This window comes from Notamacropus eugenii, chromosome 1, assembly GCF_028372415.1.
Source record: "Notamacropus eugenii isolate mMacEug1 chromosome 1, mMacEug1.pri_v2, whole genome shotgun sequence".
Lineage (NCBI taxonomy): Eukaryota > Metazoa > Chordata > Mammalia > Diprotodontia > Macropodidae > Notamacropus > Notamacropus eugenii.
Window position 1 is genome coordinate 485,519,170 of NC_092872.1, and position 24,727 is coordinate 485,543,896.

Consider the following 24,727-nt stretch of genomic DNA (forward strand, 5'->3'; position numbering starts at 1 on the left):
TTCATGGGGAAGTTGTATTTCCATTCTTCATCACAGGACTATTTTTTATACTTGTGTTCTGCTTTTTAAAAATTTGATATTATATAAGTTTATATGTATCTTTTTGTATATCAACATAGTCTCTATGTTTTTTAATAATTTTTATTGATACGTTTTAGTTTTACATTGTTCCTATTTCTCCACCCTTTTCATTCTTCTATCTCTCCCCTCTCAGAGAATCATCCTATATAACAGACTTTTTTTTAAAGTAAAGGAGAAAAAAATCAGTAAAACCAATCAATGCATATATTTTTTAAAATCCTATAGTATATGAGATGTTCCGTACATGCACTCTTACTTCAGCAAAGGAGTCAAGGAATGATTGAATGAATGAATCAATGAAAAAGCATTTCTTCCGCGTTTACTTTGGGTAAAGCATTGTGCTAAATGCTGGAGATACAAATAGAAAAGCAATTCCTGCTTTCAAGGAACTTGCTTTCCAATGAGGAGAGATTGACTGGTGATGGACAGATGGTCCTAGGGCCGCAGGGATGCCACGCCCCACACGCGTAGCTGAGACAGGACTCAGGTAAACTGCCAGCTTTTCCTAACCCATCTCCTCTTTCCACGTGTCAGACCTAAGGATGTCTGAGCCGAGACGTAGTGCCTCCGGGGAAATCTGACTCAGGGTTGAGAGCAGAATGTCCCGGAGAAGGTCAGAGACATCTAGGACAGGCTGACAAATCCAGGCTGACTGTCGCAGAGGAGGCCGGAGGACTTAGGACTGCCTGCGTGTAGACGAGGTCGGAGCACAGCTGAGCTGGCCAGAGTGTGACGCGCCACTAAGCTTTCACGGCTGCCGAGGGTCTTATCCTTCCTGGCTCCAGACAGGGCGGATCGAAGGACTCTGGCTGGAGTCCTGGGGCAAGTGAAGCTAGAGGGTTGGGAACTCCGAGCAGAGCAAAGCAGCCTACAGACCTCGCTTGAGAGTCTGTCAGACAGACAACTTTAGTTAGACGTGGGGTGGCCGGGAAGGGGGTGCCCCTGGGCTTGCTCCTCGCGGGAAGAGCCTCAGAGGGAAGGGGATCGAACCCTTGGCAACGCCCGCACCCGCTCGCCAGCAACCGGCGGCCGACCCCAAGTGAAGGGGAAAGTCGGGTCTTAACAACAGAATTAGAATGGAAAAATATCAGGTGAGGAATTCAGTCCCCCAATCCCCTCTCTCTGGAGTAGAGCATGGAGATAGAAAGAAGACAGTTTGAGGAGGGAGTACTCTCCCAGAAACTTCTGATAGCCCCCAACTTTAACTGCCATAACGACTTATGCCCCCCAGGACTCCAGCCTTCCCAAGCCCTTTCCGCAGTACTGGAGATCATCTTTAATACATGTATTGAAGGAAGCCTTTTGCAACATTTTAAGTGCTACAGAAATATGATGAACTCTGGATCTTGTCCCATGAGAATTTTTTATAGAGTATCCACAGGAGAGGCAAAAAAAGACAGTTGAGTCAGGCTAAAAAAAAATGTCTGAGTGTTGTATCTGGGACAACACTTTCCATCACCACCTTTACCACAACAACATCTAGATACTCACTCACCTTATCCTCTCTGTTTACCCACCATACTACCTCTTCTTTCTCTAACTTCTCAGGATGCCCTGAAAACATGTTCCTCATCCCATCCTCCTATTATGTTCCTCCCTCTTTGGGACCTGGGCCTACCTGACTGTTTCAGGTTTTACGGTGGGGGAAACTACATATTTAGAATCAGTTTCTGTATTTTTTTTTTAATTTTCTCTCTTTAGTTTCAAGGGACTAGACTGGTTCTCCACCCTCAGTCTACTGGTTGAATGAAAGAGAATGGACCACCAGAACTTAGAATCAGACAGCTAGGTTTCATATTTTGACTTTGCTAACCAACTGCGTAATCTTAATAAAAGGACTTGTTTTGTGAAGTTTGAATTCAGTCGAAGGGCTGCACTTAAGTACCTAGAAGGCTACATGTAGTCTCAAGGCCACAAGTTCCCTAACCCTTGTATAGTACCTGGAATCAAGAGATCTGGGTGCCAATCAACTCTGATGCTTACTACTTATGTGACCTTGGGCAAATTTCTTCACTCCTGTAATCTTTAGTTTTTTCAGCTTAAACTGGAGATTATAATGCTTGCCCTACCTGCTTCACAGGATTATTGTGAACTTTAAAACACTATGAAAATGGGAGTTGTCACCTCCCTCCCTGCCTGCATTGCATAGGTTGGCATCTGGGTATGGAATGTTGCCATGCCATCAGATCAAGTCAATGTATGAGTTGATTTTGTGGAACTGTTTTCTTTCTCTTTTTATCATTGGTTACAAGAGATGATTGATCAGGGAGGGGAGGAAAGAAGGGATGTATTTGGAAATAAAAGAGTATGTAAAAACAAAAGATTTCAAAAAAAAGTGCTGCAAAAAAAACAAAGAAGTCTGACTTATTAGTAAATAAGATTATAAATGGGAAAACAATTTTTTATCTTCTCCCAAGATGAAAGGAGTATATTGATCATGTCATCCCTTTGGCTAACAGGTTATACAAACATTGAAGCATGGTGCCTTGGGGCTGAATGTAGTGGCCTTAGAAATAAACAAACTGAGAACTGCTAAGCCTAAAAAATTCCTAATAAAGAAGGTAAGTGGAAGTTTCCATAGCAACAGATGCAAAAGATGCCTATGTAGTTAGAGAATTTTTAAAGTTATGTGTTCTTGCAGTATGGAGGAAACACAAATGAAAGGAAAGATGAAGGCTACACTTTTGCTTCCACCTCCTTCAACCACAACCTCCAGTTACAGATCTGTAAAATGGAGATAATAACTCTCATACTTCCTACCTGCCTCCTCATGTGAAGAAGGTGCTTTATAACCCTTAAAGCGCTGTAGAAATGTTAAGTAGAAATATGGACATCCAAGCCTTTCCTTCCACATAATTCATAATGACACAAGCACTATTGCATAGCAGATAGAAAACTGACTTTGGAGCCATGAAAAACTGAGTTCCCCTCTCACCTATGACACATGCTGGTTGTGTAATCTTGGACATGTCTCATCACTTTAGTGCTCTAGGTCAAACTCAAATAGAAATGAAGTCATTAAACCTTACATAAGGATCCCTGCCAGCACATATTAACTTTTCTCCCTTGCATTTGACAACTTTTCAAACCTTTGAAGACAGTTATTATATCCCCTTCTTCAGGCTAAACCTCCCCAGTTCCTTCAACAGATCCTCATATATCAGTCAGTAGCTAACCATTATTTATATGCCAGGTACTATGACATATGGCATGTAACTGAGGCCCTTGGGCTTCTTGGTTACCATCTCCCTGATGGTGTTCGACTTAACATTGTCTTTCCTAAAACATGGCACTTCAGATGTGAACACATCATTGCTGCCTGAGCAAGGCTTAATGCAGCAGGGCAGCTGCCACAAGCCTTAGCTGAGTCCTGGACCCACACTATATCTTTCTGAATGCAATCAAGAATTGAATTAGTTTTCTTGGGTGCCTTTTTATGCAGTCAGTTCATACTGAGCTTGAAGTCCACCAAAACCTCCAGATAGTTTTAAGAAAAACTGCTATCTAATCACACCTCCCCTATCTTCTACTTGTAACTATTTTTTTTTTAAATTAATTTATTTGTTTTTGGTTTTTAACAATCACTTCCATAAGCTTTACATTTTCTCCCCTTCCCTCCCCCCTCCTTAATCAAGAAAGCATGCAATATTATATGGGTTCTACACATACATTCTTATTAAATACATTTTCACATTAGCCATGTTGCATAGAAGAATTAAAAAGAATTGGAAAAATCATGAGAGAAACCAGAACAAAACCAAACATAGCACAAGAGAAAATAGTCTGCTTCATTCTGTGTTCCGATTCCATAGTTCTCTCTCTGGATATGGATGGCATTTTGCCTCAAGAGTCCTTTGGGAATGTTTTAGGTAACTGTAGCTTTTTAAACCCAAGCATGAGATTTTACATTTATCACAATTAAATACCATCTGCTAGATTTGGCCCAATGTTCTTGCCTGTCTAGATCTTTGGGGATCCTGACTTTTCTATTCAGTGTGTCAGCTCTCCCTCCAAACGGTGTATTTGATAAGCATTCCATCTATGCCTTTATGTAAGTCACTGTAAAAAAAATATTTGACAAAGCAGAGTCAAGGACAGATTCATGAGAAAGTCCTCTGGAGACTTTCTTCCAGATTGCCTCTGAACCATTATTAATGACTCTTCATTCCTTGGGTCAAGCCATTCAACCTGTTCCAAACTCACCTAACTGTATTAATGTCTGGCTCCTATCTGTATTTTTGTACAAGAGTACCAGGGGATGCTTTGCCAAGTGTTTTGCAGAAATCAAGGTAAATTTTATTGACACAAGTCTCCTGATATACTTGAGCATGCAGTTTTGTGAATTTATATGTTCCTGGCTATGGTGCAGATCGAAATCAATCCATGCCTACTTATCTTGTACAAATCTTGTCCATGTCTTCCCATATTTTTGTCACAGCAGGATCCACTCAGCATGCTGGGGGACTTTTAAAATTTCTTCTGCTATCAGGAGGCTCCCAGCGACACTTGGGTGGTCCCCCTGTATCCCTCACCCTTGACCTGCCCCATCTTCTTTTTCTATTGTACATTTCCCTGAAAATGTACAGTTTTTTACTACTTTTTTTAAAACTACTTTTACTACTGTTCTTCAGAGTTCATAATTTTATATATATTGAAGCCAACTCACACCCATCATATGATTCGCTATTGCCCATACTCATACTCATTTCAAATTCTTGGGAATTTTTTGTGTTGCATATCTTACAACCATACCAATCTACCAGTAGAATACTGGTATTTTTTTTCTTTTCTGACCTTTTTTGTTTTCTGGGGAAAAGTTAGGGCATCTAGGTGGTATGGTGGATAAAGGACTGGTCCTGGATTCAGGAATATCTGAGTTCTAATCTGGCCTCAGACATTTACTAGCTGTGTGACCTTGGACAACTCACTCAACCTTGGCTCCTTCAGCTGTAAAATAGGGCTAATAATAGCACCTACCTCCCAGGGTTGCTTTGAGAAATGAATGCAATTATATTTGTAAAGTGTTTAGCAGAGTGGCTGGTACATAGCAGGTGATGTATAGTATATAGTATACATATATGTATATATACATTATATAGTATATAGTATGTAGTAGGTGCCAGCTATTATCATTATAATTATTAATTTACTCTAACCTGCTGCTCTCCTCCTATTTAATTCTGGACATGGCTTGTCCATTTGTACTGTCTGTCCATGTTATATATTACTGATAGACTGGTTCCATCCAAATGCATCTAGTCAATACATATCTTTTCATCTACTTCTTGTTTCCTCTGTGGATGGTTAGCCCAAATTCTTTTGAGTATTTTTATATGTCTTCTAGTTGGATTTACAATACTTGGATGTTTTCTGTTACCAACATAATGTCATTTACAAAGGGGAGTACCAGGAAGATCTCACCACCCATTGGAAATTCCTCTTTAACGGGGTTTCTTTGAAGAATATCCTCCATCCCTGTGTCAAACAGGAGAACTTGCAGCTCCCTATTCTATCACTAATCTAATGTTTATAAGAAAGTGATTGAACAAAATTATATCTATTGTTATATCTTTTTAAGGAGTCTTGAATGATTTAATGTATGGATGGGAGACAACTTGTTGCACTTAAAGTGGCTTTTTGCTCCTTCTCTCCAAAACCTTTTTGTTATAAATGAACAAAAAGTACAGCAAAATCTTATATTCTCCACATCTTTTGGTCAGTAGGGTCAGAAAAGGCCTTGCATGGTGGTTGCACCTGAGCTGAGATATAAAGGTAACTAGATTTTCAAAGATGTGGAGATGAGGAGGAGTGCATTCCAGAAACAGGGTACAGTCTGTGCAAGAGCACGGAGGCAAGATTGAATGTTGCTTGTGAGAAATCACAAGGAGTCTGATTAAGCTGGACTGGAAGAGTATGTGAAGGGGAGGAAGGTGTAATCAGACTGAAAGGGTAGGATAGAAACAGATTATGAAAGGTTTTAAATACCACTGAAATTTACTGAGCAAGAAAATGATATGGTTAGGCCTGTTCTGGAGGAATATGATTTTTGGCTATTGTATGGGATGGTTTAGGAAGGGAGACAAGTCAGGGAGACTAAATTAGGAGGTTATTGCAATAGTCTAGGCATATATGAAGAAAGTCTGAAGTCAGCTGGTGGCTGTGTGAGTGGAGAGAAGGGGTGGATGTGAGACATGGTGTGGAAGTAGAATCAAAAAGACCTGGCAATTGATGGGATATGTAGTGTGAGGAAGGGTGAAGAGGCAAGGAAAAATGTCAAGGTTAGGAATCTGGGTGACTAGAAGGAAACTAATGCCCTGAACAGAAATAGGAAAGAATAGAAGAAGGGTAAGTATTAGGAGAAAGATAATGAATTCTGTTTTGGACTTCTTGAGTTAGATATGCATATATTACATCCATATGGAAGTTTACAGTAGGTGATTGGTGGCTGAAGTTCAATGGAGGGGATAGGATGATAGAAAGATAGGTAGGTAGAAAGGAAGTAAGGAAAAGAAGGAAGGAAGAAAGGAAAGAAGGAAATAAAAGGAGGAAGGAAGGAAGAAAGAAAGGAAGAGGGAGAGAGAGAGAGAAAGAGAAAGAGAGACAAAGGGGGAGAGAGAGAGACAGAATTCTGAGGTTCAATGATTTACCCAAGATCTCACAGGCAATATGTGTCAGAGGAAGGATTTGAATCTAAATCTTCCTGGCTTCAAGGTTAGCCCTCTATCCATTACACTTTAACTGTTTCCTTTAAGGGTCGTACCATATATTTTTCCATATTAGTATTCTTTTTTCCAGCTCTATAGAAATTCTTACCTTTGCTCTAAATGAGGTTGATTTGGCTTGGCCTGTTCTTAGTGAAGTGATAACATGTCTTTGGGATTGTTGCTTCCTTTTCTACATATTTACTAACCATCTGTCTTAAGCCTTGTCACTTTTCCCAGTCCTTGAGCCCTAACTGGCTAATTAGGACACAGTTACATCAAAGATTTAAAGTGGGGGGAACAGGAGAAAATACCGTTAATCTGCACATCTTGATTGATGATAGCATTAAAAGCACTAAGACCCATTTTTTGGTTTTTTTCTGAGTAAATCAGTGTTGAAGAGGTTTACTATTTCCAACTTGATGTATATTTTACTCCCCCATCCGCTGTTGTGATCCACCTGTGTGGGTCAACCATGGACAGGGACCTGGAGAGCTCCACCTGTCGTTGCATAACTTTACTGAATGTTTGTATTTAGTAAAAGAGGGTTCAGTGTTTTATTTATTGCTATTATTATCTGCCTCATTGATTAAGTCTCTTCAGATCTTGTACCTGTCCTGAAATACCATCCTTTTAATAGTTCTTTTATAGAGGAATTATCTTCCTCTATAAAATCAGTCAGCATCATTTACATGTTAAGGACTTATAGTCTACAAAAGGCCTGTACTAGATCATTGTGTAGTGGAAAGAATCCTGACTTGGAGTTAGAAGATCTAGATCTAGATTCAGCTTCACTTATCTTTCTTCCAGGGTCTTATTACCAGATTTGATACCTGACCATTCTAAAGAGGCTCTACAAAGTACAGAATCCCATTGATTGATAGATCTTGCTTTGCAGGCCAAAAAATGATGCATCAGCTAGAAATGGTATGTCAGCAGATGGGTCTTGGGTTGGGCAAAGAATGAGACATCCCCACTGACTAAGCCATCCTAAGATGGTTACTTGTTCATGTTGGATAAGAGAGGTCCAGAGGTAGAAAAATAAGTTGGAGGCATTTCCACATAATTGAGTCACCTCTGGCATACTAGGGTTGGTCACTATGACAAGGAAAAACAAGGATGGAGAGCCTCTAGTTAGCTTCCTATGATTAAGCAAGTGAATTTACAACCTGCAGTTCATAGCTCTGTGGCTTAATATATAGAACTTATTATAATCACTACTCCTATCAAACTGATTAATACTGATTGAAATAGAGTAGGGATCCAAATGAAGTATTTTTCATACCCCTTCCATCTTTAAATCTTATGATCCTTTGATCCTAATTCTTATACTAACTATCTCACCATGGGCATATTACTTCATCTTTAAAAGCTTTAGTTTCATAATCTAGAAAATGGGTATAACAATGCTTTTACTACTCACCCCAGAATGTCATTGTGAGGAGAATACTTTGTAAACTAAGACTCAGAGAAATGAAATAATTTGCACAGCTTCCCACAGCTAATAAGGAGAGGGGCCCTCAAGACCCTGAGTGAAAAATTCATCCAAGTTTGCCAATGTTGCCAGAACTCCAGGTATCACCAGGGTCATCACTGCCTTTGGTTTGAGGTACAATTTGTGATGTATTTGTTGTTGTTCAGATGCTTCAGTCATTTCAATGACTCTTCATGACCCCATTTGGGATTTTCTTGGCAAAGATACTGAAGTGGTTTGCCATTTCCTTCTCCAGTTCATTTTACACATGAGGAAACTGAGGCAAACAGAGTTAAGTGATTTGCCCTGGGTCATACAGCTGGTAAGCGTCTGAGGTCAGATTTGAACTCAGGAAAGATGAGTCTTCCTAACTCCAAGCCCAGTGCTCTATCCGCTGTGCCAACAAGTATTTCTCTGTAGTTAGGTACTGAAACTTAGGAAGGACCTTAGCAAGCTAGATCAGAACAACTGGAGATGACCCAGCTTTAGCCCAGATAAGAAACACATAATAAATGAATGACTTCAAGTAGCTGAAGAATTGTCATATGGAAGAGGGATTCAGTGAATTCATTTTGTTCTTCTTAGTCTCAGTGGGTAAAACTAATAGTAGTGGGTAAAAGTTTCAAAAAGGCTGACTTAGGTTTGATATTACTTACCCATCATGAAAGCAGCCCAGTAGTGGAATGAGCTGTCTTGGAAGTTAGTTTCTTATCAATGGAGACCTTCAGATAAAGGCAGAATGACCACTTTTCAGGGATGTTGCAGAGACTTCTTTTAGCTATGATTCCAGCTAGGTAATGGTAATAAGAATAATAATAGCTACCATTAATGTAGTGCTCTAAGGTATGCAAAGTAATTTATCTGTATTATCTAATTCATCCTTACCACAGTCCCATGAGGAGGGTGCTATTATTATCCACATTTTGCAAATGAGCAACTGTTTGCTGAGAAGACTGAGTGACTTGCTGGTATCTGAAGCAGGATTGGAACTCAGATCTTCCTGATTCCTAGTTCAGTCCTTTAACAAACCTCTGATGACTTTTGGGTTCTCTTCCAACCTTGTTAATCTGTGATTCTCTGTTTTACCTGCAAGTGAGAGTTAGACTTTTGGGCTCTCTTTCCATGAGGTCAAGGAATGTGCGTGTAAACTGCTCCATTATTGAAATAAAAGGGAATGCACAAATATAAGTAATATACACACCATCCTTTTGCCCAAGGGTATCAAATTACTTCCTTACTTGTTCTAAGATAGTCTTCAAATGACTCCTCCAGTGATCCCATGGAGCTGTCCCATCACCAAGAGCCAACAAGAACCAAGAGCATTTTATTTGGAAGTCGTTCCTGGAAAGATGCTGTCTAAGTAAATAGTATTGGTTATTACCCCTTATAGAATGGATCCTAAATCATTGCCAGTAAACAAATCATAGACAGGCTTTCCCAGCCTACTTCCCAACCTGCTGAAAATGAGAAAAATAAAAGAACACGAACAAATGAAATCACAGCTTTCACGTGTGAGATATAAGGAACAGAGATCCCTGAAAACAGTGTTGCATAATGACACTGTTTTCCCAGAACATCCAAGGGGAGATTAAAAAAAAATGAGGAGGCTTTCTTTTTTTTTTTAACAAACAGATCAGGTCAAAGGATATGAACAGGCAATTTTCAGAGGAAGAAATTAAAGCTATCTATAATCATATGAAAAAATGCTCTAAATCACTATTGGTTAGAGAGATGCAAATCAAAACAACTCTGAGGTACCACATCACACCTATAAGATTGGCAAACATGACAGAACAAGAAAATGATAAATGCTGGAGAGGATGTGGGAGAGTTGGAACACTAATTCATTGTTGGTGGAGCTGTGAGCGCATCCAACCATTCTGGAGAGCAATTTGGAACTATGCCCAAAGGGCTACAAAAATGTGCATACCCTTTGACCCAGCAATATCACTACTAGGACTATATCCCCAAGAGATCATAAAAATGGGAAAGGGTCCCACATGTACAAAAATATTTATAGCAGCACTCTATGTAGTTGCCAAAAACTGGAAGTCAGGGAGATGTCCATCAATTGGGGAATGGCTGAATAAATTATGGTATATGAATGTAATGGAGTACTATTGTGCCATAAGAAATGATGAACAAGAAGACTTCAGAGAGGCCTGGAAGGACTTATATGACCTGATGCTGAGTGAAAGGAGCAGAACCAGGAGAACTTTATGCACAGCAACAACCACAGTGTGTGAGAGTTTTTTCTGGTAGACTTAGATTTTTGTAATAACACAAGAACTTCTGAAAAAAAAAAAAATCCCAATGGTGGACCTCAAGGCAAAATACCTTCCACACTCAGAGAGAGAAATATGGAAGTCACTCACATAATGTAGCAGATCATGTTTGTGTATGTGTATCTGTTTGTGTATCATGTTCTGATTTGTTATACGGATTCTTTCATTTATCTTAGTCTGACTACATAGCATGACTATAGTGAAAATATACTCAATAGGAAAGTATATGTAGAATCTATACAGAATTGTATGCAGTCGTGGGGAGTGAGGGAGGTAGTGGGGGGTGGGTGGGGAGGGATAAAATCGCAATTGTATGGCAGTGATTGTTAAACATTAAAAAAATAAAAAATTAAAAAAAAAAAAAACAAACAGATCAGAACTGTGCCCACCCTCTTCCTTGTTACATACCGCCTCCAGCAACCAATTATTTTCTTTTCTGTTTTAAGATGCTCTTAAAATGGAGTCTTGATTAAGCCCACAGTTTCTATTACCATATCCAATAACAAAACTTGTATTAATTCAGTTCATTTCAATAAGCATTTATTAAGCACCTACTATGGAGCAGGCACTGGGCTAATTGCTGGAAATTCAAATATTAAAAAAAATTATTGTCTTTAAGGAGCTTATATTCTCCTGGAAAACAAAGGTGCTTCTGCTCTGTCATTACTGAAAACATTTCTAGAATTCAGGGCCAGGAGAACCCTTAGGGACTGATTAATCTAACCCCTTCATTTGACAGATGAGGAAATTAAGACCCAGAAAGTCAGAGGCAGGACTTGAACTGAGGTCTTCTAATTCTTTTTTTTTTTTACTTACCAATGTTATGATTTATTTAAATCAGCAGACTATTTTTTACATTTTAAAAAAGATGATTGCACATGAAACTGCAAATCAACTACATACAACTTGCTATTCCTTTAAAATATATGATAAAGTCATCATGTAATTTTCCTTTTTTTCTTCCTTCCTTTCCCTCTCCCACCCCCCACACTAGAGATGGCTATCATTGGACACAAATATGTGTGTATATACATGCATAAAATCATTCTAAATATACTTCTATTTATCAGTTCTTTCTCTAGATGCAGATAGCATCTTCCTTCATAGGTCCTTTGTAGTTAATTTGGGTATTTATTTTAGTCAAAATGACTTAGTCACTCAAGTCATTCTTAAAACAATATTGCTGTTACTGCATACAACATTCTCTTTGTTCTGCTCATTTCAATCTTCGTGAGGTTTTCTAATTCTAAATTGAGTGTCCTGTTGACTATGGCACACTACCCACTCTAGTCATCTTTGTGAATGGATGGCCTTTACATGGTTCTTTGGATAGAATTAGTCTCATGATTTTATAATCAAATTGTGTTTGTCTATGTGTGTACATGTGTATGATGGATTTTTGTTTTGGCTGGTTGGTTTCTGACTCTAAACAGTATGAATTGGCAATGACCTATCATATTCAACAGTCAGGAATTTGGACAATTGCCTTCAAAGAAACTCTGCCTCTAAAGATTTGCCACCAGAGAGAAGATGTAAAAGAACATAGGAGAGGCCCTGAAGGCCGTATCACAAGAAGGTCCCAAAATATTTTGAGCAATATGGGAGGGATATATAGACTTCCTAAAGTGGCTACTTTGAAAGAGGCAATTTTTGTCATTTGAATATGAACCGAATCAGGAACACTTGAGTTCAAATTTTGCCTCAGATACTTAGTAGCCGTACTAGTGCCTTCCCTTTGAAATTATTTTCCATTTACACTGTGTATGCTTTGTATGTAAAATCTTTTACATATTGTATCCTCCTTTAGAATGTCAGCAGGGCAAGAACCATATTTTATTTTTCTTTTGTATTCCTGGAACTTAGTGCTTGACACAATGTAAGTCCTTAATAAGTGCTTAATGACTGGCTGACTGGCTCTGTCAAACTGGGTTTGTTCATCTGTAAAAGAGAATGAATAAGAGCAGTTATCTCATTGCTATTGGGAAGATCAGATGAGCCTCAGTAGTTTTAAACTGCATAAAGATTTTGGGGACACCCCATATATGTGAAGTGTTGGCAAGATTTAAAGCACTACACACGTTGTTATTGTTGTTAATTTATCTATAAGTTCTAGTTTCTGGAATCAGTGTACTGGGGCTCCAAACAGTGGACACCTCTGAGGTCAGGAAGTGAAGTAAGAGACTCAGTGAAATGGAAGGCAGTAGTAGCCAACTGGGAGTGAATGAGGTCAGCCAGTCAGAACGCAAAGAGTATCATTACACCCACCCACTACCAAAAAATGACTTGTAACTAGGATCTTTGAGGGAACAACTAAGGGTGCATATGGTTTTTATATATAAATATATAATATGTGTATATATACATACACACATGCATGTATATATAAATATATATACACGTGTGTGTATCTTTTTTAAGGCATTCATTTAGAATAAATTTAACAGGAAGACATGGACTATGGTCTTAAAAACTGAAATACTCTGGCCTGAGGAAGTTTTGTAACAACAGAAGTTTGAGGTGGCTGATAAAGAGTAGAGATGAAGGAGAACAAGAGAGTTGAGGTGATATCAGACAGTTTGCCCAGCACCATCCAGTAGGGAGTGAGGGCCCTTGACCAGTCAACATCAGCACTAGAGACGAACACATCAACACCCAAGATACCTCTTAAGGTCATCTGACTCTTTGTTCTGGATCTGTACTCACCAAGTCATTTGATGATATTAACTTGGTTTTACCAGCCAGACTTTCTGCTGATCAATAGGTCTAAGTTTTTTAGGTCAACTAGCAATCCTACAAGAAGAACTGGGGTTTGGTGGAAAGGACACTGTAGTTGGAGCTGGAGGACCTGCATTCAAATCCTGACTCTGCCTCTTACTATTTTTCTGACCAATTCATCTAACTTCTCCTGGTCTGTAAAATGAGAGAATTGAATGTGATGACCTCTAAGGTCCCTTCTACTTCTAAATTTATGATTTCCATGATGTGTAAAGTGAAAGGTTGGACTAGATAACCTCTGCAGTCCTTTCTTGCTCTAAATATCTAACAAAAATTCTTTGTAGAAATTAATGTAAGAAGATGTAGCAGCAAGCACCCTGACACATCCAGGATGTCCTGCTAGCATAGATTCTTAGATCTGCTTTTCTAAAGGTAAAGCAACTTTTGAGGGGTCAACAATCTTCTTTAATCACATATACCAACAGAGAAAATACAAGCAGAGAAATAAAGACCAACAGAGAGGGCTTCTGTCTGATCATAAGCAACACATACATACCTGACAGATCAACAGACAAATCCAACTGTCTGCCCATTACATACATACATAGTTACCAGAGAGAGATGCACCAACATCTGGGTTTTCAAAACTGGGGGACTCCTTAATGGCTACCCAGAGTCTCATCTGGTCATATCACATGAACTTTCTTCTAAAGAGTAAGCCCCAAAGCAAAACCTCACTTCAGAGTATATATACACTTTCCAGAACCAGAGGGAATCAGAATCCTAGTGATCATTAGCAATTAACAAAAGGTGTGGGCCTCTCTAAAAAACAAGCCACCCTTAATCAAGCTTCCCTTAATAGACTCCAGGTGAGGCCTATTAATGGGTAGGGAAGATCTTTAGTTCTAATATTGTAGAAAGGGAGATTTGATTTCCCCACAACTCCTCAGTGGCTTCTGATGGCCTCCTTTATTCAGCCCCCTGTGTCTTCTGTTCACTTTAGGAGCTAGGTTCTTCTTGAAATCTGACTTCCACCTAGACTGATATTTTGAGATTACAAGGGGTCATGTCTGTCACTGTTTGTCCTGCATTGTTGTTCCCTTCTGTTTCACTCACAAGGCCTCAACAATCCAGACTCATAAATGAGTCACCTGTCCTGGATGCATCTTTACAATTCATTTAATACTTTCTCTTCCATCATGATATCCCTTGACTAAATCGACTGACATTTATTATCTGGCATTCTCACTCATCAGCCAGGGTCTTTGGTGCCTAGTGAGTTTAGTTGGAGTGAAGCAGGACCTTCTTCACCTCTGGCTGAACTGATGATAGGAAGTTTCTCTGCTTTCGGAGCTGATGACCACATCCTAGATCCTGTGGTGTCTCTACCAAGGTGCAGGAACCTTATGAAATTCAGCCAGGGGGGTCAATATTCTCTATTCTTTTTATCTTCATTGCTCACTCCAATTTCCAAAGCATTTTTGGTAAAATATCAGCCTTACTGTTTCCAAGCCAATGATTTATTACCATCTTTTGTGAACTGGACAAGACATATACCCTGGACTTTGGTTTGAATCCTGACTCTGTCAGTCACTCTACTTGTGTGACTTTGGACAAGTTATTTCCCCTCTCTGGGTCTCAGTTTCTTTTTCTATAAAATAAAGAATTCAGCCTGGATGATCAACAAAGTCCCTTTCAACTCAAAATCCTATGACCTATAACCCATTGACAGTACCGAGGAGAAAGAGAATATACATTATGTTATTCTCTCCATCCAGATCCTAGCCCAGAATCACAGAGGTAGTTAGGACTGGGGTGATGTGGACCAGAGGTGATAATACTATGTATTTTTTTCCTTGCCATTTGTTTAGGTAGAATGTATTGATGAACAACATGCAAATGATGCCCTGGAAGAGGTAACTATATTTATGACCTTTTCTTTTTTGGGGGAGGGAAGGGGCAGGGAGTGAGGCTGAGGGGAAAGGGCAAACAAAATAGGAGGTATAAATGTGGTATATTTGAGGACAAGACAAGTAATGCTTTAGAAGAAACAACAAGATTGTTTGGTTGAAATTAATGGTTACACAGAAATATTGAAGGATAATCAACTGTGAAGGACTTTGCTACTCTGATCAAGACAGTGATCCAAGACAATTTGAAAGGGCCCATGATGAAAAATGCTGTCCACCTCCAGAGAGAAAACTGATGAACTTTGAGTGAAGACTGAAGCATCTTTTAAAGATATTTTTATTTTTCTTGGTTTTGTTTTTGTGTTTTCTTTTGTAACATGGCTAATATGGAAATATATTTTGAATGACCTCAAATGTGTAATCAATGTCATATTTCTGGCCTTCTCAATTGGGAAGGTGTTGGGAAGGAGGGAGAGAATTTACAACTCAAAATTTTTTAAAAAGAGTGTTAATTGTTTTTTACATATAATTGGAAAACATTTAACAAAATAAATAAAAATATGTTAAAATTAATGGTCACATTAAAATCTAATACTTGTGGAACAAAGATATGTTTATGGGAGGATTATTCTTATAGGTAAAATGAATTTCCAAAAATCAAGTGAGATTTTAATAATTTAAATTAAGTTGACATTAAATATTTAAAAATTTGTTCAGTGAATTTTATTTTCCACAAAAATTTACTAAGTTTATTTTGTTTGTCTAAAACTAATTAGTTACACTGGAGTTTTTTGGGGGGGGTGTTATTTTTTGCATTTTTTTGGCAAAGTGAAACTAAAATAAAAATGGAACATAGACATGAAATCTCATTTGGAGTGACAGAAGACAAGGCAGTGTAATTTAATACTTTTTGCCTTCATGCATTTATTCTTTCATTTGTTCCTTCAAATATTTATTTAAGGTACAAAAACAAATTAAAGAAGCTTGCCAGTTCCTCAGATAAAAAGTATCATAAAAATCTCATTACATGATGGGATTAACATGGTTCTGTGATTTCATTGTTTGTGTTTAACACAATGCCTGGCACATAAACAGCAGATACACACTTATCCCATTTACTTTCCTTTCCCTTGCTCCTGTTGAAGAACTCCCTCTGTGCAACTTTTTAGATTTAGAGTTTACTAAAGCATTATTAAATAAGTATGTTGCCCAGGGTCACAATGCCTAGATGGGTGAGAGGAAGGCACAGCTTTCTATCCACTATACTAGGTCAGCTCTTTTTATGAGGCAAAAAGTATTACGTTGCCTTTTTATTAATTTATTTGTTTTCAATTTTCAACAATCATTTCCATAAGTCTTAGATTTTTCTCCCCCTCCTTCTCCCCTCCCTCCCCAAGACAGCATTCAGACTTATATGAGTTCTACATATACATTCTTATTAAACACATTTTCATATTAGTCATGTTGCATGGAAGAATTAAAATGAATGGGAGAAACCATGAGAAAAACCAAAACATAACAAAAGAGAAAATAGTCTGCTTCATTCCGTGTTTCAATTCTATAGTTCTTTCTCTGGATGTGGATGGATTTTGTATCAAGAGTCCTTTGAAAATGTTTTAGGTCCTTGCATTGCTGTGAAGGGCTAAGTCTATCAGAGACAGTTCTCGCACCCTGTGGCTGTTACTCTGTGTAATATTCTCCTGGTTCTGCTCATTTCACTCAGCATCAGTTCATATATGTCTTTCCAGGTTTTTCTGAAGTTTGCCTGTTCATCATTTCTTATAGCACAATACTAGTCCATTATATTCATATACCACAACTTGTTCAGCCATTCCCCAATTGATGAACATCCTCCAATTTCCAGTTCTTGACCACCACAAAAAGAGCTGCTATAAATATTTTTGTAGATGTGGGTCCTTTTCCCATTTTTGTGATCTCTTTAGGATACAGCCCTAGAAGCGATATTACTAGATCAAGGGGTATGCACATTTTTATAGCTTATCGGGCATAATTCCAAATTGCTCTCCAGAATGGTTGGATACATTGCCTCTTACATGACAATCCTTCACATACTAGAAGAGAATGATGATATTTCCCTAAGCTTTCTTTATGCAAGTCTAGTTTTTTCAAATGATCCATATAGGGCATGACCTCTAGTACCCTCACCATTCATGGTCATCTACCTTGAGTTTGTCAATGTCCTTTGTACAATGTGACATGCAGAAATGGATGCCATATTCTGGTGGTCCGCTCTGGAAAGAGGAAAAAGACTACTGCCCATCTTACCCTAAATACCGTGACTCTCTATTAATGGAGATTAAGACCTCCATTGGGGTAGGGAATGATGGACAGGACACAGGCAATCTGTTAACTCTCAACACCTCATTGTAAGAGAAGACAGGAAAACAAAAGGTAGTTCTTTCCCAAGGGTTTTGGAGGCAGGAGTGTCAGATCAAACCTCTCTTGGCATGTCTTCTTATATACAGGTCATCTGGGTACAAATCAAGGGTTCATGCCCTGCCTGCCCTGCCTTCTCCTGTCCTGCCCTCTCTTGTCCTGCCTTCTTCTGTCCTCTTCTCTCCTGTCCTTTCCCCTTCTGACCTTAAATCTTAAACCTACTGCACTCTGAAGCCCATAGATTGGGTCCCTGTCCAAACTTCATTTAAGGATTGTTTCCTGGACCCCTCCTGGCTAAAAAGTGATTATCAATTGTAACTGTTTCCCTTCCCTTCCAGCTTGATTTAGTTATTTTTCTTTTGCTCATTAAATAGGCCACTCCCTGACTACTTCTTAAACAGGACTATTCACTGTATGGGCCTTACCTCACCCTGAGTACCTGAATAGGCTCAAGGCCAAAGAGGCCAAGGTCTCCCATTGAATTCTGGGCCATCTCCAGTCATCCTGATGAACATCTGGTCATTGCATCCAGATGGCTCTGGAGGAAAAAGTGAGGCTGGTGACCTTGCATAGCCCTCCCTCACTCAAAACAAAGTCAAGTGCAAATCATGTCATCATTTCTCGAATGTCGTGGTCCTCTTCGAAAACGAAGGACAAACACAACAACAACAAAGGGTTCATAAGCAAGAGAGACTGTATTTCTAAAGTGCCCTCCTGAATCTTCATTTTCCTTTCCTATCTCTCTCTCTCTTTCTCTCCCCAGTCTTTATATTTTAATCCCTCTCTCCCTCTCCTTTCTGTGCCTCTTTCTTCTTTTTTAATATCTTTATCTCTGACTCTGACTATCTCTGGCCTTTATACACATAGTTGTTAGTTTAGTAAATGACTTTGGGGGGGGCTGAGTCAGGTGTAGCAGGAAAGGTCTAGAATTTATTTGTTTCACTTTTGGTCAGGATACTGGTAAGGAATGCTGAGTAACCACTTTTAGATTTTTTTTCTGCTTCCTTCCCCATAGATGATGCCATTGCTGAAACTTCAGCACTTGCACATCTCAACCTACAAAGAACTCTTTATCACCTGGAATAGTAAGGTAAGGGCAAACCAGTTCCCTAAGCATCTTCAAAGGTCAAAGTCCTGGGCCTTTTGCCCGACTCATTTAATATTTAATGGGTTGTGTGGACCAAACAAATCCAATGCAAAGTACACTTCCTGGGTCCTGGAAGCTAACCATGGGAAGGGTAAAATATTCTGGGACTTTGGTCTTCCAATCTTAAACTTTGATCTTTATCATATGCTAAACTGGGGAGAAGAAAAGGGCAATATATCAGTTAGTGGGTTGGCTGAAGGCACTCTACCAGGTTTAGTGTCCTGAGCTCCAAGAGTGGAGGGACTAAGTTGCCCAGCTCTGGATATCCTTAAAAGAATATTTAATAAAGACCTCTTAATCAAGATAAACAATGAAGAGTGCTGGCTCTACCTTAAGTGGGTCAAGCTAGGCTTCTGGGAGGAAGTGGACTTCCTGGCAAGTTTTGAAAGAGGAGCGGTTAACCAGGCTTCTCAGGATGGTTCCTCCCAGACCCTTCATTTAAGAAGAGCACTCTGGACCCCCTTATCTTCTGAGTCTTTATTCCTCTCTTGTCTATACTCTGGACCTTCTTTTTTTCAACCAGTAGCCTTCTAGTACAACCACACACTTCCTCCTTTACCACTTTCCTTTATATGTTGGCTTTTTTCTATTAGAATGCCTTGAGGGCAGGGGCCATCTTTCCACTTGTATTTGAGTTTCCAGACCTTAGCACTTCATGTGACACTTACATAGTCTGTTGACTGATTGACTAAATTTAGTTGAGGTGACATTTTCTAGCATTTGACATTTGAGATTTTTTTCCACCCTGACAGGAGTAAAACTATAAAAGCCCACTCTTAGATGCCAGGATTGAGAAAATTGTTCTAAATCTTTTTTGCTTTTACTTCATGTTAACTTAAAAAAATTTTTTTAATTATGAAAGAACCTCAAAAATATCGTGCATTTCAAAATACAAAGAACAGAAAAGGGAATTGTATCTAAAACTTTTAACTTCCTTTACACATACATACTGTTTGTTTTTTAAGTCTATCTTAAATTTCATGATGGAATGAGCGCATAGCACCTACCATAAGCCAGGCACCATGCTGAGGTCTTCACAGATATTATCTCACTTAAGTCCTCACTGCAACCTTGGGAAATAGGTGCTATTATTATCCTCCTTTTACAGCTGAGAAAACTAAGGCAGACAGAGGTCAAGTGACTTATCCAGGGTCATGCAACTAGTAAGTGCCTGAAACTGGATTTAAACTTGGCTCTTTCTGACAACCATAAATTGAATGTTAACTTGCCCCTGATCTAATCCCTTTTCCACCCTGAAGTCCTACTGTGCCTCTCTCATCGAAAACTAACTTAAACAAGATATTTCCCATCTAAGTTTGCACAGATGATCAGTGACTCACTGATGAATTTTTTATGTTATACCTAAGAGAAGAAGGATGTTTCTGTGAAGAGCACTGGACTGGGAGTCAGAAAACTTGGGCTCAAGTACCAATTCTGCCACTCTCTGCTCTGTTCTGCCACTGCTCTAAGTCATTTCTTCTTTCTGGGTGAAGGAGTTGGACAGGATCAGTATTTCTCAAACTGTGCTTCAAGGAATCCGGAAAGACCTCATGTTTGTTATTGTCGTTCTTTTAAATGATAAATGATACTTATGTTGCTTGCTAATAGTTAAATCACTAAAAATAATAACTAGAGGATTTTACTATAAAGATCCTATGAAAGTTCTGCTTAATCTGAAAAGTCCTACCACTGTGGAAAAGTTTGAAGACCGCTGGACTAAATCAAGGAGCCCTTATTTTTGTGAGGAGGAGCTTGTTTTTAATTTCCCCCAAAGTTGGCTTAGTCCTTCTGTCCACTCACTCACTGCTTACCAATGATGAGGATCAAGGAGGGGTGAATGCTGATGGACATAGACATATGGCAATAAAATCCCTGAGCAGAGTGGGAAAGAGGCTCCATTGCTTACTGTGTTTTAAAATAAATGCTTGTTGATCAGTTGACAATTTCTTTCCTACTGGGAATCCTAGCAAGCCTGGGAGAGTGAATTATAGGAAAGATGGATGCATGGTGGCAGCAAATGGTTTGCTAGATGAATGTTTTGAGCTCTACTAGGGGATCCTGAGGGACTGAGTGGTACAATGAAAACAGTCCTGGAGTCATATGACTTCAGTTCAAATCCTACTTTGCACACTTATTATGACTTTGAACGTTACAACTGCTCTAGGTCAATTTCAAATAATGGGTTGGCTTAGATGGCCTCTGAGGTTCCTTCATCCATCTCTAGATCAGTGATCAGCTAAACAAAATAGCTGCAAAGATGCCTTCTATCTCTAATAGTCTATACTCTAAGGTCTATTCCAGTTCTGAGATTCTGTGATCAAAGGCCCATTATATATATAAGCTGTATCCCAAATGCTAGATATCATGGCAAGGCTGGTGTTAAACTAGGGATACTCTCTCATGCAGATTTCATCCGTATTTCTTTGCCTGGTGATGAGGTACTCAAGGAAAGGAAGCTTAAGTGATCTGATCTCAACACATAGAAAGCTGAAGAAGAAAATGGACCTTATGGTAAAACCCTTTAGAGAAGCTAGTTCTAAACCTCCTGCTTTCCTTCTCACTTGGCCCACAAGCTGTAATGAGGGAAACAAGAACCCCATGTGGGGTGAGGGCATCAGGCTTGGCAGAGCATACCCCCTCTCTGCATTGATTAAATCAAACCATGTCCATCTGTAAAACAGGTGGCACCCACGCCATCCTGCTTCTGTTGGCAAATTGCACCAATGTCCTGAGTAGTCTTCACACCCTTAGAATCCTTTGAGCTACATTCATTTGCCTGGTCACACAGATATTAAGAATGCATTCCAGAATATGGAGTAGCTTGTTTTGGTTCTTCTGTTATTTTTTCTTGTTAGCCCTTGTCAGTCCTCAGATTCATTCCAAGGCGAAAGGAGACAACCACCTCTCCTAGCTGGTTTTGACATTCACCTGCCTGAAGACAGAGGAAAGGCCTCCCTCAAGATTCTTCTAACTCTGTAATTCTATGAATTCTTTCTCAGGTAATGGAAAAATTCCTGGGGCAAGTGTTGGTTGCTGTGGAGTACCTGCATCAGATGAATGTGGTTCACAGGTGACTGGGAATTCTAGACTTTTTGTAGGTGGCTACTTTCTTACTAAATAATAATCCCCATTTGTAGAGCCCTTTAAAGTTTACTTTCCTCACAATGCTCCTATAAGGCAGGTAATTAAAACTATTATTATCCCCAAAGAGGTCAAGGGATTTACTTGGCTTGCACAGCTAGTCAGTATCTTGAACACAGGTCTTTAGACTCCCTAGATCAGCTCTTTCCAATGGCATGAGCTGCCCCTTACTTCTGAAGTATGTGACTAACATGTAGATAAGAGAGATTGGAGAACACCCAGAGTCTGAAGGAGGCAGGGAGGTTGGATCTGTTCCATGATGAGATGGGCCCAGAAGAGAGAAGAGCACTGTTGTTGGTAATTAATATGGAAAAACGACTGAACAAAGAAACTCTGGGAAATAGGTGGAGAGGTAAAATGTCATCAAAGTGACCTTTGCCACTGGGCTCTTTTCTCACTCCTGCATAAAAATGGACAGGTGTGGGTTATTCTAAAGTACAGTATGCCAGATAACAAGAATCCAAGGGAACGAGATTCAGTCCTGCTTGTAATCTTTGCTCTCTGCTTGGTGAGGAAATATATAGTTTGAAGTTTAGAGCAGCCAGTATTTAGAGATGAGCTTTTTAAATATGCCTAACTCTGATACTTTTCTTCCTTGGGCAAGTCACTTTATTCCTCTGGGCTGCAGTGAACTCTTTCTGTAAAATGAAGAGGTTAGGTTAGACAACTATTGAGGTCCCTTTTAGCTCAGAAGCCGTGGAAGGGGAAGGAAATGGACGTAGAACCTGCTATGTGATAGGCACTGTTGTTGTTCCATCGTTTCCCTTGGGTCCAACTCTTCTTGACCCCATGTGGGGTTTTCTTAGCAAAGACACAGGAGCGATTTGCCATTTCCTTCCCCAGCTCATTTGACAGAGGAGGAGACTCAGGCAAACAGGGCTAAGTGACTTACTTAGGGTCACAGCTAGTAAGTGTCTAAGGTAAGATTTGAACTCAGGAAGATGAATTTTCTTAACTCAGGCCCAATGCTCTGCCCACAAAACCACCTAGCTGTTCTAGACACTGTACTGAGGATTTGTACAAATATAATTTCATTTGACCCTCATAACAACCCTGAGAAGTAGGTACTATTATTGTCCCCATTTTACAGTGGAAGAAACTGAGGCAAACAGAAGTTAAATGATTTGCCCAAAGTCACACAGCTATTAAGTATCTGAAGATGGATCTGAACTCAGGGCGTCTTTACTCCATGTTAGTGTTCTATCTGCTGTGCCATAAACTACCTCTCTGGGAGCCTCAATTTTCTAAGGATAGAAAAGACGTCTGAGTTATATGGCAGAGAGGGCATCTATCTTCAATAAAAACTATCAGCCTCATGGGGTTTTAAAGAGAAGAGGATATGAGCATCTGGTTTGAGGGTCAAGGGGCAAGGGTGGGGACTGGGGAGCTGTCGATGCTGCTGCTGTTGCTTTGTCATCTGCACCCAGAATCACTTGGAAGTGATAGCGCCCTGATTTTTATTTCAGGAACATCAAGCCATCCAACATCATCATGATAGAGGAAAACTACTGCATGCTTGAGGACTTGAGTGCAGAAACTCTGATGCTTGATGAGGCAAAGTGGAAGATCAGAGTTGTAGAAGGTAGTTTTGTCTGGCCTCCAGTGGTTTGCGAAGCAATATTCAGCATTTTCAAGAGCTGCTGGGGACTTCTCTGCTATTGCTCAAAATGGAATCAGATTGGGTTTGGGCAAACTAAAGCGACCCTTAGTTCCACTGCCTTCTCCAAATTCCAAAGAGTTGGCAGTACTAAAGTGTGCACAGTCCATCATGGGGCAGGACTTTAGGTCCATGGTGGATACCTCATTTGTTGAGTCAATAAATGAAGCTAGACATCTATGGACACTGCTGAGTGTTAGACATATTTTGGTTCAAGAGCATAACCTTAACCACACCAAAGAGAACAGAAAGATATGACAACTGATCAAATATTACACATGTGTAAATTACAAGATCAATATTACAAAAATTTGGAGGCAGCATGATGTAGAAGAAGTAGTCCTGGGTTTGGAGTCAGAGCTCTGCTGCTTAGGACCTAGGAGACCTTGGGAAATCACTTCCCGTTTCTGGGGCTCGGTTTCACAGCCCTTTATAATCTAATTCCCTCCTACCTTTCTGCTCCTTTTACACTTTACTTCCCAACACATACTCTTCAATCTAGTGACACATCTCTCCTGGCTACTGCATGAACAACACATTCCATCTCTCAGTTCTAGGTATTTTCTCAAGCTGTCTGTCCCATGTGCCTGGTTCTCCCTTCTCCACTCAGTCTACGGACGTCTCCTGTTTCCTTTAAGTCTTTTCCTCTTTTACTTTTTATTTATCCTGCATATAGCTTGCTTTGTAGGTATTTGTTTGCGTGTCATCTTCCCCATTGGATTGTAAACTCCTTTAGAGAGCCAGGACTGTATTTGGCCTCTTTTTGTATCTCCAGAGCTTGGCATAGTGCCTGGAGGCACTTGATAAAAGTTTATTGATTGATATGTAAAATAGGGAGGTTGGACTGAATGACCTCTGGGGTCCCTTCCTGTACTAGATCTGAAGATTCTCTAAGAGACAGAATTCACATTTCCTTTCAAATGAGATTATTCAAGCAACCTCTCTTGATCCCCCAGGGCACCACCACCTCGGGCAATAGCCAAAAAAATTCCTAACCTTTTAGAGAAGTTGTTATTTAGTCATTTTTTTAATCATTTCTGACTCTTCCTGACCCTTTTGGGGGTGGGGGGGAGGGTTCCTGGCAAAGATATTGGGATTTGCCTTTTCCTTCTCCAGCTCATTTAACAGATGAAGAAACAAACACAAACTGGGAGGACTGACTTTCCCAGGGTCACACAGTTAGTGTCTGAGGCCACATTTGAACTCATGAAGAAGAATC

The 24,727-nt window shown here is 39.5% G+C and overlaps 1 protein-coding gene across 6 annotated transcripts in view; it reads left to right on the plus strand.

Moving 5' to 3' along the window:
• The first annotated feature begins 689 nt into the window (after positions 1 to 689).
• The window catches only part of STKLD1 (serine/threonine kinase like domain containing 1), a 47,369-nt gene continuing 23,331 nt past the window's right edge, over positions 690 to 24,727 (plus strand). For 3 of the 6 annotated variants that reach the window (XM_072632835.1, XM_072632840.1, XM_072632836.1), the window contains exons 1-7: positions 690 to 1,172; positions 2,541 to 2,642; positions 15,128 to 15,172; positions 18,579 to 18,653; positions 21,117 to 21,221; positions 21,710 to 21,780; positions 23,318 to 23,433. In XM_072632835.1, the coding sequence (XP_072488936.1) occupies positions 1,158 to 1,172; positions 2,541 to 2,642; positions 15,128 to 15,172; positions 18,579 to 18,653; positions 21,117 to 21,221; positions 21,710 to 21,780; positions 23,318 to 23,433 (529 nt within the window). In that variant the 5' untranslated portion in view covers positions 690 to 1,157. Of the gene's footprint in view, positions 1,173 to 2,540; positions 2,643 to 7,668; positions 7,710 to 15,127; positions 15,173 to 18,578; positions 18,654 to 21,116; positions 21,222 to 21,709; positions 21,781 to 23,317; positions 23,434 to 24,727 lie in introns of those variants that run through there. The other 3 variants (XM_072632839.1, XM_072632838.1, XM_072632837.1) reach the window with 3 other exon arrangements.